The sequence below is a fragment of the Orcinus orca genome, chromosome 13 (genome assembly GCF_937001465.1).
Source record: "Orcinus orca chromosome 13, mOrcOrc1.1, whole genome shotgun sequence".
NCBI lineage: Eukaryota > Metazoa > Chordata > Mammalia > Artiodactyla > Delphinidae > Orcinus > Orcinus orca.
The window spans coordinates 60,000,169-60,026,287 of NC_064571.1; the positions used below are offsets into that span (position 1 = coordinate 60,000,169).

The 26,119-nt window shown below is 45.3% G+C and overlaps 1 protein-coding gene across 4 annotated transcripts in view; it reads right to left on the bottom strand.

The window, feature by feature from the left end:
• TMEM178A (transmembrane protein 178A) overlaps positions 1 to 26,119 on the bottom strand; it is a 92,472-nt gene that overhangs the window by 48,453 nt on the left and 17,900 nt on the right. Inside the window, exon 1 of one of the 4 annotated variants that reach the window (XM_033419219.2) lies at positions 768 to 1,328. The exons of 1 other annotated variant lie outside the window; for it this stretch is intronic. In XM_033419219.2, coding sequence (XP_033275110.1) covers positions 768 to 1,167 — 400 coding nt within the window. In that variant the 5' untranslated portion in view covers positions 1,168 to 1,328. Of the gene's footprint in view, positions 1 to 359; positions 588 to 767; positions 1,329 to 26,119 lie in introns of those variants that run through there. 2 more of the 4 variants (XM_004265027.3, XM_033419223.2) reach the window with 2 other exon arrangements.

The window sequence follows — 26,119 nt, forward strand, 5'->3', positions numbered from 1 at the left end:
GATTAGCCTAAGGATGGTGTGCCCAGTCATCAGGAAGGTTGGAAAAAAGTAGATGTCCTATCGGCATTCAGCTGCCTCCACCAATGCATTAATGTTATCTGAGGTCTAACCCAAAGGAACCCTGCACTTCGGGGGTTTAGAGGAAGGTTCCTCCCGCCTCCTGAGCTCCCCATTAGCCTGCCAGGCTGGCATACCACATCAGTCCCGGCTGCTACCAACATCAGCACAATACAAGAAAAAGCCCTTTTCCTCCTCTTCTGAGGTTTGCACCACTTTTCCTTCAAAGGTATTTCTAAAAGGAAAGTACAACTTAAGGGAAGGAGCCCAACTGGGAAAGGTCGGGTCTTTTTGATGTTTACCTTCCCGGGGAGCAGCGTCCAGAAAACAGACCCGTGCGTTCCAAGTCAGGCACGTGTACAAAGACAGCGAAGGACGAGAGGCGAGGAGAAGAGGGGGGAAAGGAGGCCAAGGAAGCAAAGGAGATAGAGGCGGGGGGCTGAAGCCCAGACTTGAGGGAAGAGGGGAAAAAGAAGAGGATGGAGAGGAAAGAAGAGAGCCGGGGAAAGAAAGAGGAGCGGAGAGAACAAGGGAGGGACGGGGAAAGAAAGAGAGAGGGGAGGGGTAAAGAAAGGAGGCGGCGGGGGAGACGAAAGAATGTGCCGGGGACGCGGCAGGGAGGCGGCAGCGGGGACAAGCGCGCCCCTGGGTAGCCGCGGGCTGCGCTCCACGCGCGGGCGCCCGGGGCGCAGGGCGCGCCCGCCGCTCACCTTTCAGGATGAGGGTGTCGATGTCCCGGTCGATGCCCAGGAAGTAGCACTTCCTCCAGAGGCCCGAATAGGTGGCGAAGAGCGGCCGGCCGCACTCGGCGTCCAGCCCGCCGAGCCCCAGCAGCGAGCGCCAGGACTCGGGGTCGGCGCGCCCGGGGCCGCCCGGGAGCAGCCGGCGCCCGAGGGGGGGCGAGTCCCGCAGCGGCAGGTGAGACAGCGGCATCAGGCGGTTCTTCTGGTCCGGGGGGTCGGCGCCCGCGCGGCTGCGCTCGCAGCTCTCCTTGTGGCGCCGGGGGTCGGTCTCGTACCAGTGGTCGGTGAAGATGGCCGTGACCAGCAGCCCCAGGGAGCAGAGGCTGAGGCCGAGGCTGAGCGCCGTGACGAGCGCCCGCGGCTCCATGGCTGCCCGCCCCGCCGCGGCCGCCGGTGGGCTCGCGCGCCGCCGCCAGACACAATGCACTTGGCCTCCGCTCGCTCCGCGCTCCCCCACCTGCCCCCCACCTCCCGCCCGCCCTCGGCTCCCGGCCCGGCGCGCTCCCTCCTCGGCTCCCTTTCGACCGCGCGCCCGCCCCCTCCCCGGTCCGCCGCTCCGCGCCTCCCCGAGCCTCGAGCGCTCCCTCGCCCCCCGCCTCTCCCGCAGCCCCCTCGCCTCCCTCCCGGCGCCGCCACCCCCGCGCACCCCTGCGCCCGCTCTGCACCTCGCGACCAACCCGTCCTCCCTGCTCTCCCGCGATCCCCCTTCCCTTGTGGATCCCTCCTCGCCGCCCTCACTTCTCCCTCGTCCCTTCCTCTCTCCTCTTCACCCTGTCCCTACTTTCCCCCTACTTTTCTTCAACTCTTCCTCCCTCTCTTTTCGTCCCTCTGTTGGCCTCCTCCTTGTCGCTTTCTATCGCTGCCCTGGACGCGATGTTTCTCTCCAGCTACCCCCGAGCACACTGCCTGCCGTCCTCTCCCCTCCAACGACCTGAAAAGACATCCACCAACATCAGACCTACTCTTGTCACTTGTCCAAGTTGATGTTGATCAGTGTCGCGTTTTCTACCCAGAAACAAATCCCATCCGGGTCGGGCTGCGTGGTGATATTTAACTCTTAGGAATCTCGATCTGGAGACGAAGACCCTTTCTCCGTCCTCCTGAAGGATGCAGCCTCGGAGACCCCTCGGCAGCTCTGTCTCCCTGTCATCTTCCCTTTCTCTCTCACTCGCCCACGGCAGCCTCTCAGCGCTCTCTCCGCTCCAGCCCCTCTTCTGAAAGAAAGGCACCGAGCGTCACTGGAGCCATAGGTCTCTAGGGCCAGAGATTTTCTCCCACTCCAGCCTGCTCGGAGATGGACTTCTTTTTCGTTGACCACCTCCATCTCCCGCCGGAGTGACGGCCTCCTGGCATTTCTAGAAGCGCACAGGATCAATAAGCCCTTGCAATGGCACCTGCTCTGTGAGGTGATTACTGCCTTTGAATAAAGAAAGCCCTTAGTAATAAATCAGAGGAATGATTTGTTTTTTATCTCCTGTGCAAGTTTCTTGCATGGACTGTGAGGGTCAGCAGCGAAGCAAAGTCAACATCTCAGCTTGCGTCTGTTTTCCAGGGCACTGGGCAGTCGCAGATGATAATTCGGAGAATGGCAGGCAGATTCACATTTTCTAAAACGAGGAAACGTTAGGACTCAGGGTCCTGAGTTAATTGTGTTGTGCAGCCTCACGACAAAGGAGCAATACCCTCGTGCCACTTAGTGCCCCTGGGGCCGCATCACAGACAGAAAACCATGCTGCCTGAGCCCAGGGATGCCAATTCTTGTGTTCTTATGCTGTGAAATATTAATGATCAAAAGATGATGAGGCATTCATTAGATGCTGAATGTCATTACTCCACGATTTAATGGGACTTACTAATTAGTGCCCCACGTCAATTGGTATGAATGTGATTTATATATTTCCTCTGAAATGACATCTGTAAGGGTGATATAAGAAACTTGCTGGGATTTATTTTCGTTGCTGTTTGTACTCAGCATCTTCAGAGGGTTTATTTCCCATGAAGACTGTGTGCCTCTCCTGAGCACCTCCGTTCACAGAGAGATCACTTAAGCAAATCCTTCAGTCATACTGGATGCCCCGTGCCCATTTCTGCTGACCTGACAATGTGAATTATTACCTGAATTTTATCACAGCTTCAGCAAGATCTATGGTGAGCTTCAGTCTAATTAAGGAAGACAAAGAATTGTAATTTTAGTGTTCCTCTCACCTATAAGCTTTTCCTTAACAGGAACCGCTAAGCTCATCAAAGGAGTCTTATCTGGATTTACACAAAAATGATGAGACTTAGAAGCTCTCTTTTATTTATACTCTCTCTATACTATGTGTAAATTCCTAAATCTTTATGGATACAGAGAGAATATCTTTAACTGTGAGCCCACGGCCGATATCTGAAATTCGCTCAAGTTGTCACGTGTCCTTTTATTTTTTAAAACACCTCTTGAGATAAAGATATCAGATAAAGATAAAGATATTACAAACCTTGCAAGTTCCAAGGGTGGTCAACCCTTTAGCAACTCTTCACCCCCTTTGCAAACCCTGAGGTACTCTAAGAAAAAAATATTCTGCCACATTTCAGAGTCATCTGATTATCTTCACACAATAACCATGACCCGACTGGGGCTGACAGAAGGAAACCTCTTTTTCAGGCACTTATGTTTAACTTAAAAGAAAGTAATGTTCTGCTTCATTTTCCTAGCCAGAACCCTTGATCATACCCTTCTCAGAAAATAGCACGATCCTGGAAGTGCATTTATGTCTATGTTGAAGACCAGTCTCAGCATATAATCCAAAGGTTACTATGTGATGGATTACCCTTGACAGTATTCCATAAACAATGTCACACGTTACAAATACGGGCCAGCAGCAGGTAATGAGAGCACTGCCTCCGCTGGTGTAGCATTAACAGCATCAGCGGGGATGTGACATATGATGTGTGTACAGGTTTTGCTACAGCAACTGCGTATCGTTCCATCCACGTTCTTACATCTTCTCTTTTGGATATTTCCAACAATGAACTATCACCCACGAGCCCCACTCTGTTAAGGGAGTGGGAAATACAAAGATGAATCAATGGTTCCCATCTTCTGGATGCTCCCAGTCTGGTGGTGAGAGACAGACACATAGATTTTTCTGTGCACTCCAGCACAAAGCAGAACAAAGTGTGTGGCAACGTGGACAATGAAAAGACCGACCACCTGGGGAAGTCAGGAAGGCTACTTAGAGGCAGTAACTTTTGAGTTAACTCTCAAAGGATGAGTTAAACTTTACCAAGAGGACTAGATCAGAGACACTGGCATTCCACTCAATATGTCTGACTTACGTATCTACCCGACAGATTTGGAGGCTTCCATATTTGAGCCCACTGTAAAAGAAGAATGCTCTTCTGTGTTTTTAAGTCATAAAGTTGACATCTTCTAATCCCTGACCACAAGCTAAATACTTGCAGGCGAGGAGAAGCAGGAGTCTAAGCCAGAGCACAGTCGATGTATGAGGGCATTTAGCCTGGCAGGTAGTCAAGGTGATGGGAGATCACATACCCAACCAGAACACCGAGGCATGTCTCAGCAGTGCTGAGGGCGGTGCTGTGCCCTCAACGTTTTCAAACTTAGCTTGTTCTTCACTTGTCTTAAATTTCCCTTTGCCATCTCCAGATCTGATATCACCAATATCTCCCTTGGAGAATAACAGTGTCCTAAAACGACAGGGATAGAGCTAGAGAATTTCCACCTGGGCGTTTCACTGTCTAAAGGTCAACACATATTTCCCTGTGGTCCAACTGCCCCTCCTCACTTCTCTCTGTTTCTGGTGTTGACAAGTCAGTCAAGACACTCAGACCCAATATTTCAGAATTTTCTATCGCATTCACAAAGTGGTAGGGATTCTTCCTTTTAAATGTCTTTATAGCCAATCTTTCCTCTTCATTTCTACCACTTGCTATCACTATGCCTCTATCACTTCACATCTGGATTATTATTCCAGCTCCCTCCTTGGCCCCAGTGATTCCAGGACAGCTGGGTTCACGGGCAGATCATCCTGAAGTTATCCTGGACACTGATGCCAAATGCATCTTCCTCCAGTGTTGTTTTGATGACATCATCCTTCAGCACCCAACTCTCCTTTCTAGGTTAGAGAGAATTATCCTCTATATTACACTAGAGTCCTTCTTTGTTACTGTCAGTATTCCCGTAGCATTTAAACATTCCAATTTATGTGTTGGCCATGTTTAAATATTGAGAAAACAAAACACTTTTGCCTTCTCCAAACACACCTATCATAATATCTAGGTGCTTTATGACATTCATCGTATTTCTCTACACAGAAAGTTCTTAAATAAATATTTTCTTACAAAAAGGTACACACACACACAGGGAGAGAGAGAGAGAGAGAGAGAGAGAGAGAGAGATCTCCAATTATCACAGAGCTATGGCAATGATTTATTGACATACCTATGCTAAGCTAACCATGCTAGCCATGAATATTCTAAAAGGCTTTCACCCTTTTGCCCCAGTGCTAAGACCAAAAGCAATATCTTTCCTCATCTCAAACATTTAAATTCCGTAGAATTTACACTATGAAGTTTAACCAAAACCACACACTGGACTTCCCTGGTGCCTCAGTGGTTAAGAATCCACCTGCCAGTGCAGGGGACATAGGTTCAAGCCCTGGTCCAGGAAGATCCCACATGCCACAGAACAACTAAGCCCGTGCGCCACAACTACTGAGCCTGTGCTCTAGGGCCCGCGAACCACAACTACTGAGCCTGCGTGCCACAACTACTGAAGCCCATGCGCCTAGAGCCCGTGCTCTGCAACAAGAGAAGCCACCGCAATGAGAAGCCCGCACACCACAATGAGAGAGTAGCCCCCGCTCGCTGCAACTAGAGAAAGTCCGCCCACAGCAACAAAGACCCAATGCAGCCATAAATAAATTTAATTAATTAATTAATTAAAAAACCAAAACAAAACCACACACTGGCTCTCAAAAAGAGGAGGGGTTTATTCATGGTACTATCAGACATTTTTCCAGCATTTAATGTAAGGATAGAGTCAATTATGTTATTGATCTACAATATGTCAATTCTGCAAATACCTGAGATATCTTATTTTAACATGATCATTCTAAACTGTTCCCCACTAACAATTTTATTTTAATTCAATAACATTTATTGAGCACCTCCAGGGTAAGTTATTGTGCTGGGTCCCACCGCGTTATGCAAAGATGAAACAAAACCCATGGCCTGTGCCCTCAGGGAGCTTTAGGTTAGTGGAGGAGAAAGATAGAAATGCAAGAGGCTATAAAGAGGGATGCCCGGACTGAGTGCTGTCACAGAGGTGCAGACAAAATTCAACAGGGAAACCTAGTGCAGGGAGATCAGTTTCCAGTGGGAAGAAGCTGGTTAAGCCAAGTAGATAGACGCTACCTCAGGGAGGCCTTGGAGGAAGCAAGGCATCTTCTGTATATGTGTCAATTTAGTCCGGGGCAAAGCCAAAAGTAAATTTTAGAAGTAGCACCTACCATGGTCCTCCTCTCTACCCCACACATGTGGTAATTCATCTTGCCATTTTGTCACTAACTGGAAGCCTGGAACCAGAAAATACCACAAAGCCCTGAAATAGATGGTGCCTGATAAGTTTCTCATTTCACTGACACACCATGGAATGTCACCATTCTTTTTCACATTCCTGGATTAAGCTGTTTCCTTTTCGGAGCCTTTAAGCACATATGGTGGAAAAAAAAAAAAAAAACACGTTCAAAGAAACCCAAAACCATGTTAAGTCCCACTCAGAGTGTGATGTTTTAGCAGATGGTGGCTCATTATTGCCATACCTAACTGTATTCCCCGCCTTATCTGTGTGTCTGGATACTGGCTTTCTAAGCTGAGGGCTAGTTCAGCTCGTTCAGGCCATGTTTGACAACCAAGGCAGAGCTGGACATAACTAAGATAGGTATGTACTCCCTCTGATTCACAGCAGCCTATGATGCTGCCCAGGTGAACAAAATCTATTGTTTCCAGGTGTCTCTCCTTTTTCTTACCCTTGAACCTCATCTCTGAGTTGTATCTACTCAGAGGCACCAGGATCTGGGGGACACACGTGCACGGGAGTCAGACGACCTATAAATTCCAGACCTACTACTTCTTACCTGCTCATCCTTAGCCAGTTACTCTGAGCAAGTTCTGAAAACCAGGGATATCAACATCTACCTCTCGGGATTAATAAGTCATCATTACCACATGCTAAATATGTTTCCTCCCACTCTTCCCTACTCCATCCACGTAAACACAGAAACATGCTTCAGAAAACCCACCGCCTAATCATATTAAGCCCACGTCATTTAAATGTCATAAATACAAATAGCTAAATAAGTTACTGATGACATGATTTTTTTCCTGTTACTTATTATTCATCTTATTCTTGTAGGAGAGGCAACCTACTATTCTTGTTTGTTCAGTTAACATGTAGTGAGCACCTGTGGGCCAGGGAGAGCGCATTCCCGGGAGAGGGGACTGCCAGTGCAAAGGTCCTGAGGCATGAAAGAGCTCTGTATCACTGGGGAACTGGAAAGACACCACTGTAGCTACAGAGTAGTGAATGAGGCAGTGAGCAGTATGAGATTCAGCTGCAAAGTTGGTCAGCAGCCAGTTCACACATGGCCTAGAAGGGCATCCTATGAAGTTTGGACTTCGGTCATAAGAAAACCTTGGCAGGGTTTTAAGGAGGGGAGGGGCACGAGTTGATTCATATATTAAACGTCACAGACGACTAAGTGAAAAATGAACTGGGGCTAGGGACGGCAAGTATGAAAGCAGGGAAACCCGTCAGGTGGCTATTTCAATAGTTCAGACAAGGGATGTTAGTAGCTCAGACTAAAGACACAGCAGTGGAGGAAGAGAGGCGGGTCGAGGTTGAACTCATGGAATTACTGGGGGTCCAGATGAGGAAAAGGATAAATCAAGAACCAGGCCCACATTTCTGGTTTGAGTGTTTGAATGGCGGTGTCATGAAGTGAGGTGTGGAATATTCTTGAGAACAAAGTAAAAAATTCTGTTTGGGGCATGTTAAGTTTGAGATGCCATTTAGAAATCTCAATTGGATGTATGAATCTGAGAGTAAGGGCAGCAGTCTGGAAGGGAAGATTTCGATTGTAGAATGTCAGCAGATAGGTGTTAAATGCATGTTGATATTTAAATTCACAGGACTAGGTGAGATTGCGGCTAGAAAAACCAGTAGGTTTGGGTCAAGGCAGGCTTGAAGACACTGAAGCATTTAAACCTCCATGGGGGGAGGAAGAGCCACAAAGGAGACCAGGAAGGAAGCCAAGAAAATGCATGTCCCCAAAGCCAAGGCCGGGGAGTCTAACGATATGCTCTGATGACACAGCAACAAGACATATAGAGTCTGGGCTGTGGGGTCGGAGGGACTTGGGCTCAAATTCTATGTGATTATTTTGTGGGGAGTAGGATTTGCTTAGCTTCTCCAAGCTTCTGTTTCCTCATCTATAAAATGGGGATCAGAGTAATAATAGAGCTGCTATGAGAATCAAACACACAATGAAAATAAAGCATTAGCAACACAGTGAATGTGAAGGCTGACGTGTAATAAGTGCCCCGTGTGTATGGCAGCTGCTGTGACTGTTGTGATTTACCATCTCCAACAATAATATCTGGTGGCTGCTCACATCTGCAGGTCATGACCCTCGTGCGGTACAGAACGTTACTCTCCCAAGGGTTGAACCCCAGTGAAAAGCCTGGAGGCTTACCATAAGGCTCCTGCAAACATAAATCATCTGTAGCATTGGTGGAATGATGGGCGTTCAAAAGTGCAAGAAACCATTATGCTCTTTCAATAGGCTATTTTGTTATGAGCCCATAAAGGGGTTCAATGGTGTTTTTTGGGGGGTTTTTTTGCGATACGCGGGCCTCTCACTGTTGTGGCCTCTCCCGTTGCGGAGCACAGGCTCCAGACGCGCAGGCTCAGCAGCCATGGCTCACGGGCCCAGCTGCTCCGCGGCATGTGGGATCTTCCCGGACCGGGCACGAACCCGCGTCCCCCGCATCGGCAGGCGGACTCTCAACCACTGCGCCACCGGGGAAGCCCTCAATGGTGTTTTGTAAATAACCAAAATGAACTGCCAGGGTAAGATAAAGTATCTCCAGTCCTCAAGGTCTCTAAATGGATTAGAGAGAAAGGCCTCTGTAGAAAATGACTGCCCATCTTTATGGAAACAAAACACATGAGGGGAACCTAGGCAGAACCTGGATGTCCCCTCCCCGTGCAAGGGGCTGGGAAAGCCCAGAGAGGACAGGGGGACATTAAGCCAGCTGTAAACAGCATCTGGATGAGAGAAGAAAAAGAGACAGCCTCCTCTAAAAAGGGGCAGGCAGAAAAAGGCAGACTCGGGAAGGGCCCAAGACCCAGCCATGTTGCGGCTCCTAGAAGCCATGAGGCAGCTCTCCACAAGTGATGAGAGAGCCAAACTTCGCCCACGTGACCAAAGTCGACATTCCAGATTCACATCTGGAATGCCACCAGGGGACGAAGATTGAGTCAAATGACCCCGAATGTGGGAATTCAACCCAGGTCTGGAGGCATTCTCCCCCCACTTCAGAGAGCGACATCACCAGCCCGGACAACTCTGGTTTTTTCTTCAGTTCTTGATTTGGATAAGCCTCTTGAAACATTATTTGAGTCCAGGTAATCATTAGCCAGTATGTGAACAGCTATCATGAATCAGATACTCCGAAGAACACAGAACAACGTGTCGTGTTCTCTACAGCTCTCAGCATGCCGGTATTTCATCAGGCGCTGTGGCGTGTGATCATCTGCTGCGCACGGTGCTTGGAGAACCATCCTGTTCTTTTGGAAGGAGTCACCAGTTTGGCAGGACTTGGTACACACCTCCCCACAGCCACACCTGAGCCCCTGTAATGAATGGGTGCCACGTGGCACTGACGGTCACTCAAGTGGAGAAGCAGATGAAAGCTTGAGGACAAATTACCATCTCACCTCTGACTGCTGGTATAGAGAGGTAGGACCTTGTCAGGGTCAGATTTATGAGGCCGATTAAAAAAGAGAGAAAATGTACCAATGGCCAAAAAGGAGTCCAAGTAGGTGGCTTTGATGTATGAGTTCCATCTGCCTAATTTATTTGCTGTCTGTAGTCTGCATGTGATCAAGAGCCCTGGACTAGGTGAGTGGCAAGTCAGGGAGGGGGCTGACAGTGGGGGAGATGTCACTTAGTGTTTTCCAGCCAGGCCACCATGTGCCCTTATGAGCCCCGCTGAGACAAAAACACAACAGAAAGGGATTCTCTCCAAAGAATCCTGGAATTTAGCCAAAAGAAATCCCTGAAGTTTCAAACAGTGAAGTTTAATCCCCACTTCTGGACTTTCTGAATATTTAGGGAAATGCTTCCATTTTTCAATTTCCTTTTCTGAACGCTGCCTGGCTTGTTTGGTCCTGAATAATGTGGACATAGTTTGAATTACTTCCTTTTTCCATCCTCACTCAGCAGTTTACCCTTTTCCATATTAACCACTTTTGCAAAGAAGCCCAGGTTCTTTGTGTCAATAAAATGACAATTGAGAATGGCTCTCACGGCAGTATTGTTAACTGGGTTTATAGAACACTCTTTTAAATGTTATATTTGGTAGCAATGACAGCAAACTCTAGATATAGAATCCTGAAAGGGGGAGGTCAACACAGAATAGAGCCAGGATCAGGACTAAGGAGATTTGGAGAAGAGGAGCTATCGGAAGTACTCTAGAGACAAAGGAAAAGAGGTGACAATAGCAAATAGTGCATGATCAAGAAATGTTAGAGGGGGCTTCCCTGGTGGCGCAGTGGTTAGGAATCCACCTGCCAATGCAGGGGACACAGGTTTGAGCCCTGATGCAGGAAGATCCCACATGCTGCAGAGCAACTAAGCCCGTGCACCACAACTACTGAGCCTCCACTCTAGAGCCCGCGAGCCACAACTACTGAAGCCCACACACCTAGAGCCCATGCTCCACAACAAGAGAAGCCACCACAATGAGAAGCCCACGCACCACAACGAAGAGTAGCCCCTGCTTGTCACAACTAGAGAAAGCCCGCACACAGCAACGAAGACCCAACGCAGCCATAAATAAAATAAATAAATATTTTTTAAAAAGAAAGAAATTTTAGAGGGACTTTCCTGGTGGTGCAGTGGGTAAGAATCTGCCTGCCAACGCAGGGGACACTGGTTTGAGCCCTGGTCCAGGAAAATCCCACACACTGCGGAGCAGCTAAGCCCGTGCGCCACAACTACTGAGCCTGTGCTCTAGAGCCCACAAGCCACAACTACTGAAGCCCGCGTGCCTAGAGCCCGCGCTCCGCAACAACAGAAGCCACAGAAATGAGAAGCCCCCACTCGCCACAACTAGAGAAAGCCCACACACAACAACAAAGACCCGACGCAGCCAAAAATAAATTAATTAATTTTTAAAAAGATGGTTAGCATAAATTTGAAAAAAAAGAAATGCTAGCTATGTACTATTATTCTATAAATCAGTAGGTAAAAACTGCACAAAATAAGCAGCATATCAAGTGGTAGGCACAGGTCAGAGCTGGTGGGAACAATTATCCCCCAGCCTCGTTCAGCTTAGGTTTGGGTATTTAAAGATCTAGATGGCTTTGCTTAGGAGAATGGCGATGTCCACGGTTTCCCTGATCTTCCTGCCTACTACTTCCCGCCTACAGTCATGGAGCTTTTATGGATTTATAGAATAATAGTATGGATCTGACAGTTGTTGGTCACATACCATTTGCCAGGCATTGTTCTAAGCACTTTATATGGTTTTTCACTTAATCCTTGTAACAGTTATCATCCTCCTCCTCCTCCTCCTCCTCATCATCCTTATTTTATAAATAAGGAAACTGAAGCACAGAAAGGGTAAATAACTTGCCCAAGGTCAGACCCTTAGTAAGTGGCAGAGCCAGGACTGAACCCTGCATGCTATGACTCCAGGGTCTGCACTCTTATCTGTTATTTGTATCATTACAGAGAGGACAGTGTTTTAGACCAGGTGATAATAGTAGAATGACAATGAGTGGTTGGGTTCCAGATAGATATTGAGAGTAGTGCCCACAGGATTTGCTGATGGTAAGAGAGAAAGAAAGGGACTGGGTGGAGTTGTCATCAGTGGACACGGGGAGACTATGGGAAGTGTAGGTTGGAGCAGTGATGCTCTCAAGAGCTAGGTTTGGGATGCACTAAATTGAGATGCCTATTAGATCTCTAAGTGGAGATGCTGAGTGAGCAATTGGAAACACACATCTAGGGCTTGGGGAAGGGGTTCAGGCAAAGAAATAAATTTGAGAGCCAACAGAATCCACATATAGATGGTACTTTAAACCATGAGACTGGATGATGTCACCCAGGGAGTGAGTGTTGATAGAAAAGAAAAAAGGGCCAAGGACTGAGACATGGAAATCTGCTACAAGTTGAGAAGCATGATGAGTTGAGTAAGAACTAGCAAAGGAGACTGGAGGGGCATGGACAGAGAGACAGGAGAGGGTGCGTCTGGAACACCAAGTGAAGAAGGTGTTTCAAATAGAAGAGAGTCATCAAGGTCACAACGTTTCTGATTGGTCAAGCAAGATGGGAAATGAGAACTGACCACTGGATTTAGCAAAGAGGAGGTCCTTGGTGACCTTAATAAGAGCATTTTCAGCAGACTGTTGGGGATGTAAGCTCAACTAGAATGCGTTCCAGACAGAACAGGAAGAGAGAAGTTAGAGCAGTGCAGATAGATCACTTTTTCAAAGGAGTTTTGCTGTAAAGGGAAGGAGAAAAATGAATAGCTAGAGGCAGGAGTGAGTGGGATTAAGAGAGGTTTGTTTGTTTGTTTGAAGATAAGAAGATAACAGCATGCTTATGTACTGATGGAAATGATCCAGGAGGGATGGAGAAATTGATACAGAAAAGAGAAGCAGAAATACTGGAGTGGGATCTGGTAGATAAATGGAGAGGTTGTCTTAGGTAGGTGCCTGCAGAGTTCATCCATAGTAACAGTGGAAAGAAATGAGGACATGGTGACAGTTGCGGGAAGATGAGTGGGTGGATGATTGGACCTTATGGAAGTTTTCTGCTGATTTGCCATGTGCTCTGCAAATGTTAATACGTTCAGAGGAAGGAGAAATCTTAAAAATGGAGACGGCCACAGAAGTATTGATGCGGAGATTGGTACTTGAGCTTCAAAAGATCTATGAGAGTAGATAGGTGGTGAAGGAGATAGTATTTCAGGAATGGAAAACCATGTGAACCCAGAGATAGTAATGAACAAGGTATGTTCATGGGATAGTGAACACCCTGGTCCTCCTAGAATTTTTGTCATGAAAAGTTTGATAAACTTGGAAATATTGATTAGATTCAGACAGCAGAGGGTTTAAACAATAGGAAATGAAGAAAGGAAGAATGACATGATGGAAGAAGAGAGATTAGGAATTAATCTAGCAGTGGTGGTAAAGTAAGTGCTGAGAAGGACTTCAGATCACCCAGGCCATGGTGGTGAGAATCACAAGGGCAGCACTGGAAGCAAAGGAAGAGATGCCAGAAACATTATGAATAAAAATAGTAAGTCTGGGCTTCCCTGGTGGCGCAGTGGTTGAGAGTCCGCCTGCCGGTGCAGGGGACGCAGGTTCGTGCCCTGGTCCAGGAAGATCCCACATGCCGCGGAGGGGCTGGGCCTGTGCGTCTGGAGCCTGTGCTCCACAGCGGGAGGGGCCGCAACAGTGAGAGGCCCGTGTACCACAAAAAAAAAAAAAAAAAAGAATAAGTCAACCAAATGGGATAAAAGAAGTCCCACACCAATGCTGGAATTCAAGGCAAGACAATTAGGATCATGATGGATCTGTTGACTAAAGTGAATAAAAAACCTTTATATAAGCAAGTCGGTACATAAATCAGGAAGGAGAAGAGATTTGGAGATTTAAGCTCTGGTCATTTGGGTTTGAGAGGGCAGAAGGATACCTGTGTAGAAATGTCCACCAAATAGTTAGAAAAGTAGACTCGGCGGGTATCTGTGGGAGTCTGGGTAGAGAAGAAGAGCAGAGGTCGTGTCTGGAGGCGAGGGCTGGGTGGAGGACGAGGGACCAGGGTCTGGCAGCATGGTGTGAGTGACTCAGGAGAGCCACACAAGCCAGGGACGGGGAGTTTCAAGAAAGGCCTGGTCAACGGTGTTGAGAATCATGGGAATATCCAATAGCAGATAGAAAAGTGAGAAAGTGTCTCAGTGACATAATACCTGGGGCCTTTGGCAGGTCATCATCCGTTGAGGAGTTAAGGCAGGAGCCAAACATCTGAGGTCTGAGGGGTGGATAGAAGGTGAAGGAAAAAACGGTAACGCGCTGATTAATTTTTGGAGAACTTTGGCAGTCAAAGGCAGGAGGGAATCATTCTACAGCTAGGGAGGTCAGGAAGATTAAAGTTTCTTGAAGGCAGAGGAAGCTACTGGATGTGTGAAGGAGAGACATGGAGAAGGAGAAATGAAAGTTACCCCTAAACCTTAAAGTAGTAATTTGAATAAAGAAAAATTGTGATGGAACTGATAATATTATTATTGCTTGCCTATAATAAAATTTCACTTATCACTTATTTGATGTCAAATAGAGAATTTTTAAAGATCTATGGCTGTCCCATTAGATCTGAGGGAGACAAAGAAGGTAGGTCTAAAGGTAGAAACTTCTTTTTTCTGTCTCAGGGAGGATATCGACTTCGTGGTGTGGTAGGATAGAATAACCTGCCCACTCCACCCCGGGGACCTATGAACGTGTTACCTTACATGGCAAAAGGGACATGGCAGATGTGATTAAGCGTCTTGAAATGGGGAGTTTATCCTGGATTACTCCAGTGGGTCCAATCTAATCACACGCATTCCTAAAACCAGAGAACATTTCCTGGGTACCGTCAGAGAGACGTGTAAAATGGAAAAAGTGTTAGAGAGATGCATTGTTGCTGGCGTTGAAGATAGAGGAAGTAGACCGCAAGTCAAGGAATGCAGGAAACCTCTGGAAAAGACAAGGAAACAGATTCTCCCCTAGAGCTTTTAGACAGGAATGCAGCCCCGCTGATGCCTTGGCTTTAGCCAGGTGAGACTAACTTTGGACTTCTGACCTACACAACTGTTAGGTAATAAACTGTCTTAAGTCCTTAAGGTGGTGGTAATTCGTTATAACAGCAATTGGAAACTAATACTTGTTAAAATGCTTTCTTTGTAGGATGGTAGCCCGCAATTCTCCACTACTTCCCCTCCTCCCTGACCCTGTTCCCCCTTTGATCATGGTCCAAGGTTCTACTGAATTCCAAGACAGGACAATTAAAATTCCTAACAGCTGGAGAGTGAATGCCTTGGCCAATCCTCCTGCACCGCAGGCATCCTTCTTCTCCAGGCATTTATTTCAGCTGAGCACTCACTCCTTCGCCCGAGGTGCTGCTCTGCCTGCCATCCAGGAATGGGAAAGGCTGGAGAATGACTGTGGGTGGACGCTCCAGGAAGCAACAGAGAAACCTGAGCGCCAACGATGTGTCCACTACAGTCACAGGAAAGATGCATAGGGTGAGCTCTTCAGATCTGTGCAGAGCAATGAGCTCTTTCCTGTATCAAACAGCTGGAAAGATTATTTTTTTCACCTTCACTTTGAATGTAGTCAGAATGGATTTCCACCTGACAAGAATTTAAAACAATGGAGCATATGTAGCTATTGCCCTGATTACCTGAACCAAGTTATCAAAGCCCTAGAGGTTGCTTTGAACTGTGAACATGGACTCTGAAAAAGGACCCAAGTATCTTGAGAGTTACTTATAAGGCAGGCGTGTACTGAATGAGGAGTGTTGATCCAGAGGAGGAATTTGTTGTACAGGAGGAAGGAAAGACATCAAGGTTAACTAGTAGATATAAAAGGAGCTAAGTTAATAAATCCAGGGGAATGTGGACAGGTCATGAATACTTCATGGAGAAAACAGCCAAAAGCAAACATACAAAAGAAAAGGAAGGAGACACTGAAGAATGTTTATATTCTTAGCACCGTAACAGTGAAGGGTGTGAAGAATACAGTTGGGGTGTAGACGTAAAGCGCAGAAGGTCTGCCCCAGTCACTGCTGCATTGGGGCTTAGTTCCCTTGTGAATGATGTTATGACAAGAGGAAAAGCGCATTAGGTTGGTTATTAGAAACTGGGTTACATGTGTCTGATTGGCACCATCTTGAGAGGAGATTTGAGCAAGGGTTTAGAGGAAGGTGGCTGTGCAGCCATGAGCGAGGTCATGAAAGAAAGGAATTAGTTACCTCTAAGAGGTTAATAAGCTGGACCTTCCAACAGAGAGAGCTTCTGGCTCAGAAACCACCCTACCCCGGCCCCGTCGCTTCTCTGGCTGGACCAGCAAATGGGTATAAAACATGTTTGTGTATAAGCATTGTCTTGCCAGACCTACAGGGGAGAAAATTCTCAGAACACAGGCCAGTGGTGCTCTGTAGAAGCCAGTGGCTCGCCCCGTCTCACTGGTGTTCAAGAGGGTGTGCCTGCCCCGTGGGTGTGTGTAGAAGAGGATAGAGTCAAATGGCACTCATCATTCACATGTAAAAATAAGACCAGTGTTCAATAATACATGTGGGCTAATTTTTTAAGTAGGCTTGCTCAAGGGCATCATACATTACAGCAGCACACAAATCTATTGATCCTGATGATGTCTTTACATAAGTCATTCCTGAAAAAATGAAAGATATGTGCTTACTTGTACGTTGTTCAGAGATCTCTAACTAGACAAGGGAAGGGGCAGGTGTTGGGAGTGGAGGGGCAATAATGTGATAAATCCTGTTCAACTTTAAGATGCTTTTTTGTTGAAAGTCCATGGTACTTAAATTAAGGTTTATGTTTTGTCTTCCTATACCTTGATTAAAGGTATGTATATATGTCAGCTTGCACTCACACATATTTGTAAGTATGTACTACCTCAATATATATAAGTTAATAATGTGTGTATGTATAGGGGTGAGGTGGGAGGGGCTAGAAAATCCCACCACTAAGAACCCACCGCCACCTGTTAATTGTACAGCTTCATTGCTGGAGAACTGAAGAAATAAACTAGCTCATAGGACAAAGTGATCTAGTGCTCTTGGAAGAAAACACATACAAGCCTTTCCCAGACTTACTAATGCCAAACCAGTGATCCACGATGAAAGTGTGCTATGTCAGTACACATAATATTATACAGAATGATAGGTTATATGCCCAATTTTTATTAGCACCGCTGCTTGACAATTCTTTGCTTCCTTCTAAGGCTGCCCTAATTTAGATCAGCCTTGTAGCATGCCTTTTTATTCTGAAGCTTGGACACCTGGGGTCTTGTTGACCCTGGAGAGACTGCCTCTCCCAGGGCCAGCCAATTCCAGAGAGAATTAAGGACCGGGCCAGGAGCACGCCTTTCATATGCAAACCAACCCACTCAGAGCCGTGGGAGCCTAACCACCGCCTTTATTGGGCTTCTGCACGCTGAGCCACTGTCCCCCTGCCCTAATCACACCAGGGCCAGGGTACCAAAGAGCCAGAGACAGCCCTTATATCCCAGAACCCATTGGAGTTATTCAAACTAGTCAATCCTAAACTTGTTTACCCTGCCTCACCTGCTTCTCCCCGCGGAAACCACAAAGAGGGATCTTGCCGTTGTTTTCCCCTTGGTCCTTCCGCCTCCTGACTGTTTCCGCCGCTTCCCCGCATTCTCCTCCCCCTCCCCCAGGCATGGCGGAGCCCCTCCCCTTGGGAACTGTGAGTAACAAACTAATTTTTCAATGACAGTCATCTCTTGATCTATTGTCCCCATCATTCCTGAATAAAAACAAAAAGCTATGTCTTAAAACACAGCCCAGGCTTCCCTGGTGGCGCAGTGGTTGAGAGTCCGCCTGCCGATGCAGGGGACACGGGTTCGTGCCCCGTTCCGGGAAGATCCCACATGCCGCAGAGCGGCTGAGCCCGTGAGCCATGGCCGCCGAGCCTGCGCGTCCGGAGCCTGTGCTCCGCAACGGGAGAGGCCACAACAGTGAGAGGCCCGTGTACCGCAAAAAACAAAACAAAACAAAAACACAGCCTTATGGCGGTAGGTTCATGAAAATTGTGTTGATTAGTGAAAAGATTAGGAATCGGTTACTTGGGAGATGGTACTAATAAGACCAATAGTTCAGTCATAGGAAAAGTAAATTTCTTTTATGACCCATCGCCAAATATTTACACTGCAAATCCAGTTATTAGCAAACAGTTATTTAGAACTACCATGTACCAACTAGACCTGTATAAAACCATCTCTCGACTCTAATTCACGTGGAATGCTTATATAAGTAGCTGGAATTACCAAGGCCAGGAAAGAACTACAATTCACCTCTGGTGGGCCAGGACCATCTGTGCCACCTGGGATGGAGGGTCATGGCAGGGATGTGACCATATCACCTTGGGTTCCTTCCAACCAATCTGCAATAATTTGTCCTTTGAATCACTTCACAAATATACAGCCTTTAACTTCACACCTAAATGTGCTAATAGAAAGAATGACTGCCATGTCTTTACAATGTATCTTTAAACACATCCATAGAATTGTCCCAAAGTTAATTGCAGGGTGTTAGATAGGAAGGACCTACTTGGTTTCACTTAAACAATTGTATACTTTTATACTTGGAGAACTTCACCGTCCCAGTTGCATAGTTGAGGAATCTGAGACCTAGAAAAACAGTGACTTCTAGAATTAATGGCTAACTGGGGATAGAATCCCTATTTGACTCCTACTGCAGTTCTGCCCTAATTGTGTGATTTAGAGCATATCTCCAAATTTCCCTGAACCCCAATTACTTTTTCTGAAAACAAGGATACTAGTACCCCTTCACAGCTTTGTTGTATTATTCAAGACGTGAAAAGTGCTTTGTAAACCATAAAATAGGAAATGAATAATGAATGTTATTAATAGTATCACTAAGCTGTTAGAACAAAGGGGTCAGGCCAATAAACAACTTGGACTTATAGTTGCACCTTCTCTTAAAAGACAGAACACATATTCCTAGAAATACACTCGGATGAAATGCTTCATTCAAGAGCCTGGAGCAATGATGGAACCTCTGTTTATAATTATGGATTTATTCTTTTTGGCTACTGTGTAATCCCAGGATTACTCTGGGCATCTTGACTGAAAAGCTTTTAAATTATTTAATCTCCTTTTTGCAAATATATATTTAGTTACAAAAATAATACATGTTAACTGCAAACTTCCCAGTAAAACAGAAATGTAGAAAGCCAGTGATGATCCTTCCCTCAGCTCTCCCAATTCCAGTCCCCCAGGGCAGCACTGCTACACACACATAATTTTTTAAACACAGAAATGGGATCATGATAGATAGATAGATAGATAGATAGATAGATAGATAGATAGATTAGACAGATAGTTTTTTCCTCAGCAATCTACAGTGGGCAGCTTTATTCACATAAAGCTGCCTGGCTGTTTTCACAGCTACATTATATTCCATTGCATAAATAATACCATAATTGATGGCCCCCCTCCCATTTAGGTTGTTTCCAATTTGTCATTCTTGTACGTGTCTTCATTGCGGATGGACTTGTAGACACTTGTTTGAGTATTTCTGTAGAACTGATTCCTGGAAGTCAAAGTGCAGACACCTTTATGGGGGCTCAGAGGACCTAGACTTGGGGGTTTCCACTTTAAGTAACTGTCCTCACTTTCACCATTCTTTATCACCAACTATGCTTCCAGGCAGACGATGGTGCAGAGTCCAAGGCAGACGAGTCTAGATGGGGCAGTCAGTAAGGGCACGAGAACAGAACCCGTTACATGAGAGGGGTCGTGTGGCATGCTCTGCAGTGACTCAGCCCTCGCATCGTTTGCCGCTCACCCTGTCAAACTCTGCGCTCCTGCTGACTTGCAGCATCTGTGTGTACAATGAAACTTTTGACAACACCAGCCTAGGGTTGCTTTAAATACACCAAGGAGGTCATGTCACAGTTAGTGGACATTCATAAATAACTTCCTAATGAATAGAAACAAGAGGAAGCTGAAACTCCCATCCTCCAAAAAGGTCAGACTTGGTCTCCATTTGGAGACAAGGAATATCCATGCTTCATCAGTCTGGCAAAGCCCTGGCCCGCCCAGGGCATGGTTCTACCCAGTGGGCTGTTCACTACTACGGCCTTTCTCAGCTCCCACAGTCCCAGTCCATGCATGTGAACTCCAACTCTTGGGAAAATGCTGGAACAAATCCCAACTTTTGGAGTTGTCTTCAGCTTTGAGAAAATGCCTTCAGTGGTCCAGTTGTATTTACTGAACATTCATGGAACAATTCCTGATGCATCTAATTTTCTATACCAACTGTAATTCACCTGCTACATTTGGACTTTGGGGCATGCTACAGTTTTCCTAAATTGAAATGTTTCTTACGCTCAAAGATCTCCCTGGTGTTTAAAAGCAAAATTGGTTTCCTATAAAAACTTGGCATCACTATCGTTAATTAACAGAAAGTAGGAAGACTCTGTGTGTTTACCTTCACAAAGTGTATCCATGCAATGCACTTCTTTCCCAGAGGCATGGTTTATTCCTATGGACCAGAAATTAAGAATGTATTTTAAAAAATAAATGCATGCTTTTCACCAGCAGGGAAGTTTTGAGAAGTAGACTACTATATTTCATGAAAAGACATCAGACACAGGGGTGTGAAAATTAAACAGAGCCTCCCACTATGAGAAAGTAAATTATGTTAAATCGCTCACTTTATCTGAGGCTACTTTTCTGTGGCTTGATCCAATTTGCCAAACAATGTATGGGCTGATCAGCCAGCCAGGCAGGAGCTATTCATTGGCCAGCATTATGGCCGATCTGACTTGCTAGTAACACTGCAAGGTGGAAGTGTGTGTGTGTGTGTGTGTGTGTGAGAGAGAGAGAGAGAGAGAGAGAGAGAGAGAGAGAAAGAGAGAGAGAGAGAGAGAGAGATTTTATTACTAGTTATAACAAAGGGACTCTTGGAACTTTGGGGCTTAAAGTTAGAATTCCTTTAGAGACTGGTGCTAGAAAGCAAGATTACAACAAAGTTTCTCTGTGTGGTTTCTTTTTGGTTGGTATAATTTGAGTCATGGTATATCTAAACCCATAAATCATATTGTGATAGTAGTTAGACTTCTATATACATTAAAGACTTTAATTCATAATGATTTCTGGGTAAGCCCCTGAAGTCTAGAACCATATTTTGTATCATTTTTGCCTCTGTGACTTTTATAACAAGGTTAGGGATACAAGTAAGACCAATAACTAATAGACATTTGATAAACACTTGCTGACTTTAATTAGAGATGATCTCTTCCCTCCACTATTTATGTTCTATGATAGACAAACATAAAATGAAACACTTTAATTGAAAAATGCTACTCAGAATCCTTCAGGCTTGTCACTCATAAGAAGCCGGGGGCACAGTGGGACTTAGAGTTGAAGGAAATGGCCTTGTTGGCAGCCCTCTTTTCTTTTCCCCTTCTGTTGAAATCAGGACCAGAGCCAAACAGGGCAATGCCATGTGTCCTGGGAGCGCTGAGTAACATCAATTCTATTAAACTGAAAATGGGACAGAGCCCAGACTCGGGCAGGCAGGAGGCTTGCTGAGGCCTTGGCAGCCAAGAGCAGGCAGGAATGGGCATCCTGAACCAGAGTACACGCCGGGCCAGCTGCACAATTGAAGGTCCTGAGCCCATCCTGACAGGTACACTGCCTGCCATACAAAAGGGTCACAGGGCCCACAGGACTCGTCCTTTCTACCACCATCCCTCACCTAGTGCCCTGCCTGGCCTCTGTGCTAGCCAACCGTTCATTTCAGCCCCAGTTTCAGTCTGGGCACCTCTGTCCACCTGTTCTTTTGTACAATAATGTACCCCTTCAACTCTAAGCTCATGATGTTTCTCCTTCCTCGTTTAGTGATGCTTCAACTCCTTTTCTAGAATCTCGGGCATCGCGGCCCCTTGAGCCTATCCTCGGCACTCACTCCTATAACTGCCCCCACAGGCAACCAGAGCGTTCAGCCCAGCATTCCCAGCTTATGCTTTGCCCTCGGCTCTGGGCGGAGAGAGTCAGACTCAGTCTCGAGGCATAATTATCCAAGGGCATAATGAGGTCAGGCGCAGTTCACAGTTTGTGGATATGCAGAGTTTCAGCCCAAAGGGAGGAACACAGTAGCAAGAGAGTCTTAGGGCAGGCTCAACTGCAATGTCAGGTAAGAGGCTGCTATCAGGATTGGGTGACGAGGAAGAGCATGGGGCCCACCGTGTCACTGGGTGCCCAGGCCGGGAATGTGAACTAATCCCAGAGGTGAGACTGATACACTTCCTGCCAGGATTGATTCTGGAACTGAGGTGGAAAGGAAGTTGGAATTAGGGCCATTTTTAAGGCCAGCTTTCAGGAGTTATGGAGGGTGAAGTCAGAGGAATAAAGACGGTCCAAGAAGCAAGTGATCTAGATGCCTCTTGGAGGAGATGCAGACTTAAAAGATGACTATTGCAGTTTCTTTAGGTCCCATTTGTTTATTTTGGGTTTTATTTCCATTACTCTAGGAGGTAGGTCAAAAAAGATCCTGCTGGGATTTATGTCAAAGAGTGTTCTTCCTATGTTTTCCTCTAAGAGTTTTATAGTGTCTGGTCTTACATTTAGGTCTCTAATCCATTTTGAGTTTATTTTTGTGTATGGTGTTAGGGAGTGTTCTAATTTCATTCTTTTACGTGTAGCTGTAAAAGACAACCCTCAGAATGGGGGAAAATATTTGTAAACGAAGTAACTGACAAAGGATTAATCTCCAAAATATATAAACAGCTCATGCAACTCAGTATCAAAAAAACCCAAACAGCCCAATCAAAAAATGGGCAGAACACCTAAATAGACATTTCTCCAAAGAAGACATACAGGTGACCAAGAGGCACATGAAAAGATGCTCAACATCACTAATCATTAGAGAAATGCAAATCAAACTACAAAGAGGTATCACCTCACACCGGTCAGAATGGTCATCATCAAAAAATCTACAAACAATAAACGCTGGAGAGGGTGTGGAAAAAGGGAACCCTCTTGCACTGTTGGTGGGAATGTAAATTGATACAGCCACTATGGAGAACAGTATGGAGGTTCCTTAAAAAACTAAAAGTAGAGCTACCATATGACCCAGCAATCCCACTACTGAGAAAACCATAATTCAAAAAGAGTCATGTACCACAATGTTCACTGTAGCTCTATTTACAATAGCCAGGTCATGGAAGCAACCTAAGTGTCCATCGACAGATGAATGGATAAAGAAGATGTGGCACATATATACAATGGAGTATTACTCAGCCATAAAAAGAAATGGAGTTATTTGTAGTGAGGTGGATGGACCTAGAGTCTGTCATACAGAGTGAAGTAAGTCAGAAAGAGAAAAACAAATACCATATGCTAACACATATATATGGAATCTAAAAAAAAAAATGGTTCTGATGAACCTAGGAGCAGGACAGGAATAAAGAAGCAGATGTAGAGAATGGACTTGAGGACACAGGGAGGGGGAAGGTTAAGCTGGGATGAAGTGAGAGAGTGGCATGGACATATATACACTACCAAATGTAAAATAGATAGCTAGTGGGAAGCAGCTGCATAGCACAGGGAGATCAGCTCTGTGCTTTGTGACCACCTAGAGGGGTGGGATAGGAAGGGTGGGAGGGAGGGAGACGCAAGAGGGAAGAGATATGGGGATATATGTATATGTATAGCTGATTCACTTTCTTATAAAGCAGAAACTAACACACCATTGTAAAGCAATTATACTCCAATAAAGATGTTAAAAAAAAAAGTGAATCAGCAAAAAAAAAAAAAAAAAAGAGTCATGTACCACAATGGTCATTGCAGCTCTATTTACAATAGCCAGGACATGGAAGCAACCTAAGTGTCCACTGACAGATGAATGGATAAAGAAGATGTGGTACATATATATAATATGGAATATTAGCCATAAAAAGGAACGAAACTGGGTCATTTGTAGAGACATGGATGGACCTAGAGTCTGTCATACAGAGTGAAGTGAGTCAGAAAGAGAAAAACGAATATCGTATATTAACGCATATATGTGGAATCTAGAAAAATGGTACAGATGAACCTATTTGCAGGAATAGAGACACAGACGTAAAGAACAGACATGTAGACATGGGTTGGGGGGAGGAGACGGGAGATGAATTGGGAGATTGGGATTGACATATATCCATTACCATGTGTAAAGTAGATAGCTGGTGGGAACCTGCTGTATAGCACAGGGAGCTCAGCTCGGTGCTCTGTGGTGACCTAGAGTGGTGGGATGGGGGGTGGGGAGGGAGGTCCAAGAGGGAGGGGATATAGTTATACATAGAGCTGATTCACTTCGTTGTACAGCAGAAACACAACATTGTAAAGCAACTATACCCCAATTTAAAAAAAAAGATGACTATTTATAGTATATTAAGACAGAAAAAAAATCTTTTATTCCACTAAAAGAATTATGTTTGAAAGAACTTTTAGGAAGAAAAAAGAAGATGGAGTAGGTAGCAGATTGGAGTTTTCCAAACTAAACAAAAAGTGGTTATGATAGCAGCTCTAAACTTACAAACCAAGAGCATTTATTTCTGGTGGCATGCATCTTGCAGAAGGAAAAAGAATAAGTGTCCCTTTCAGAACTCACAAGTTCAAGTTAAATGACAACTCTCTCCATAGAGCAGATAGTTCAAAGGAAATAGACAAGGAGAAGGCCTGCTCCTTATAAGGGAACATCTGAACTCCCAAACCAAGATCAAAAGGTGTCCTCCCCAAAGTGTGTGTCAGTAACTTAATCCTCCTCACTGTGTAATCTGATTTGCCACTATAAATCAATGCAATAATCACAGCAGCAAATACTTAAATATATGCTTCAAACCGGGATCACTGCCCAGAAGTAAAGTGCATCCAAATATCTGATATTCTGACATTTAATAAAAGTTTGAATTATATTTGCAGTCCCCTGTGATTTAATTTTCTTGAGCTCAATATTTAATAAAACAATAGAAAATTATTACAAGTATCTTGTGCCATTCAGAAACCACTGGATATGTGCCTCGTTCTGGGGTCAGACGGTAAGATTAAATCCCCATTTAGCCACATACTAGTTGTCTGACTAGCAACTGACTCAACCTGTCTGTCCCTCAGTTTTTCTCACCAGCAAAACGGGAATTATCCTCGAATCTATTTACCACGGCTGTTGTGAGGATTAATAAATGATTATATACAAATTGCTTCAAGCACTGCCTGTTTATATTATAAAGAGGACTCAGCAGAAGTTAACTAAGGTTATTATTTTTTAAAGTGGAACCGGGCTACTCACTCTTCTTGTTTTGTTTGCTTGTTTGTTTCAAATAGCTGTACAAACACCTGGACACTTTCCCAGTTTGTTTCAAATATTCTTAACTCTTTTTAGAAAGAGAAGAATTGAACCGATAACAGACTTCAACACAGAGAATCTGAAGTTATGTGGTTTGAGAAGATACCCAGTGAGGCATCTGAACTTCAGATCACAGAGAAATCTGACTTTAAGGCAAACTTAAAATGGGCATCGGCCTCTGAGTTCCAAATCTGAAAGAATTTCCAGAAAGCACAAAGAAAGAAAGAGCTGGTGAAGAAAGTAATGCGATAATATTGCTTATATTGATATAAGTATTGATAATACTTATATTACTTTTGTATTGATAATACCTCTGCCCTCTCTACTGTAAGCCCCGTGATAGCAGGGAAGATGGTACATTTGCCTTTTCATCCTCAAGGCCAGTAGGATCCCAAGAACCTAGAGGGCACTGGGTGAATGCTGGCTGGTTGTTTAAATGAATGAAATTAGAAATGAACCACAGACACGGCACTGAGCTCATAACGCATCTTCATGCATGCTAGCACTGAATCAGAGCAAAGTACTGGTGAAAATATTGCTAGCTGGGGACAGGGATCTTGCTTCATTTTCCAGTAAAATTTTGTTGAGGGCTTTGTTTTTCTTCCTGGATCTCTGATTATTTAGGTAACAAGAGCACACAATAGGAAGAAATCCCATTTATTGGGTTTAAGTGTGCCAGGAACTATGTGAAGCACAATACATTTGATCTAATAGTTCTTGGCTGAACTATTACTACTGTACTAGTTTTACAAACTGTGAAGATGGAGAACAGAAAGGTTAAGTGAATTTTTTAAGATCACACAGCTAACAGGCAGCTGACATAGGCCTGAAACCCAGCTTTATCCAACTCCTAAAGACTTGCTTTTAACC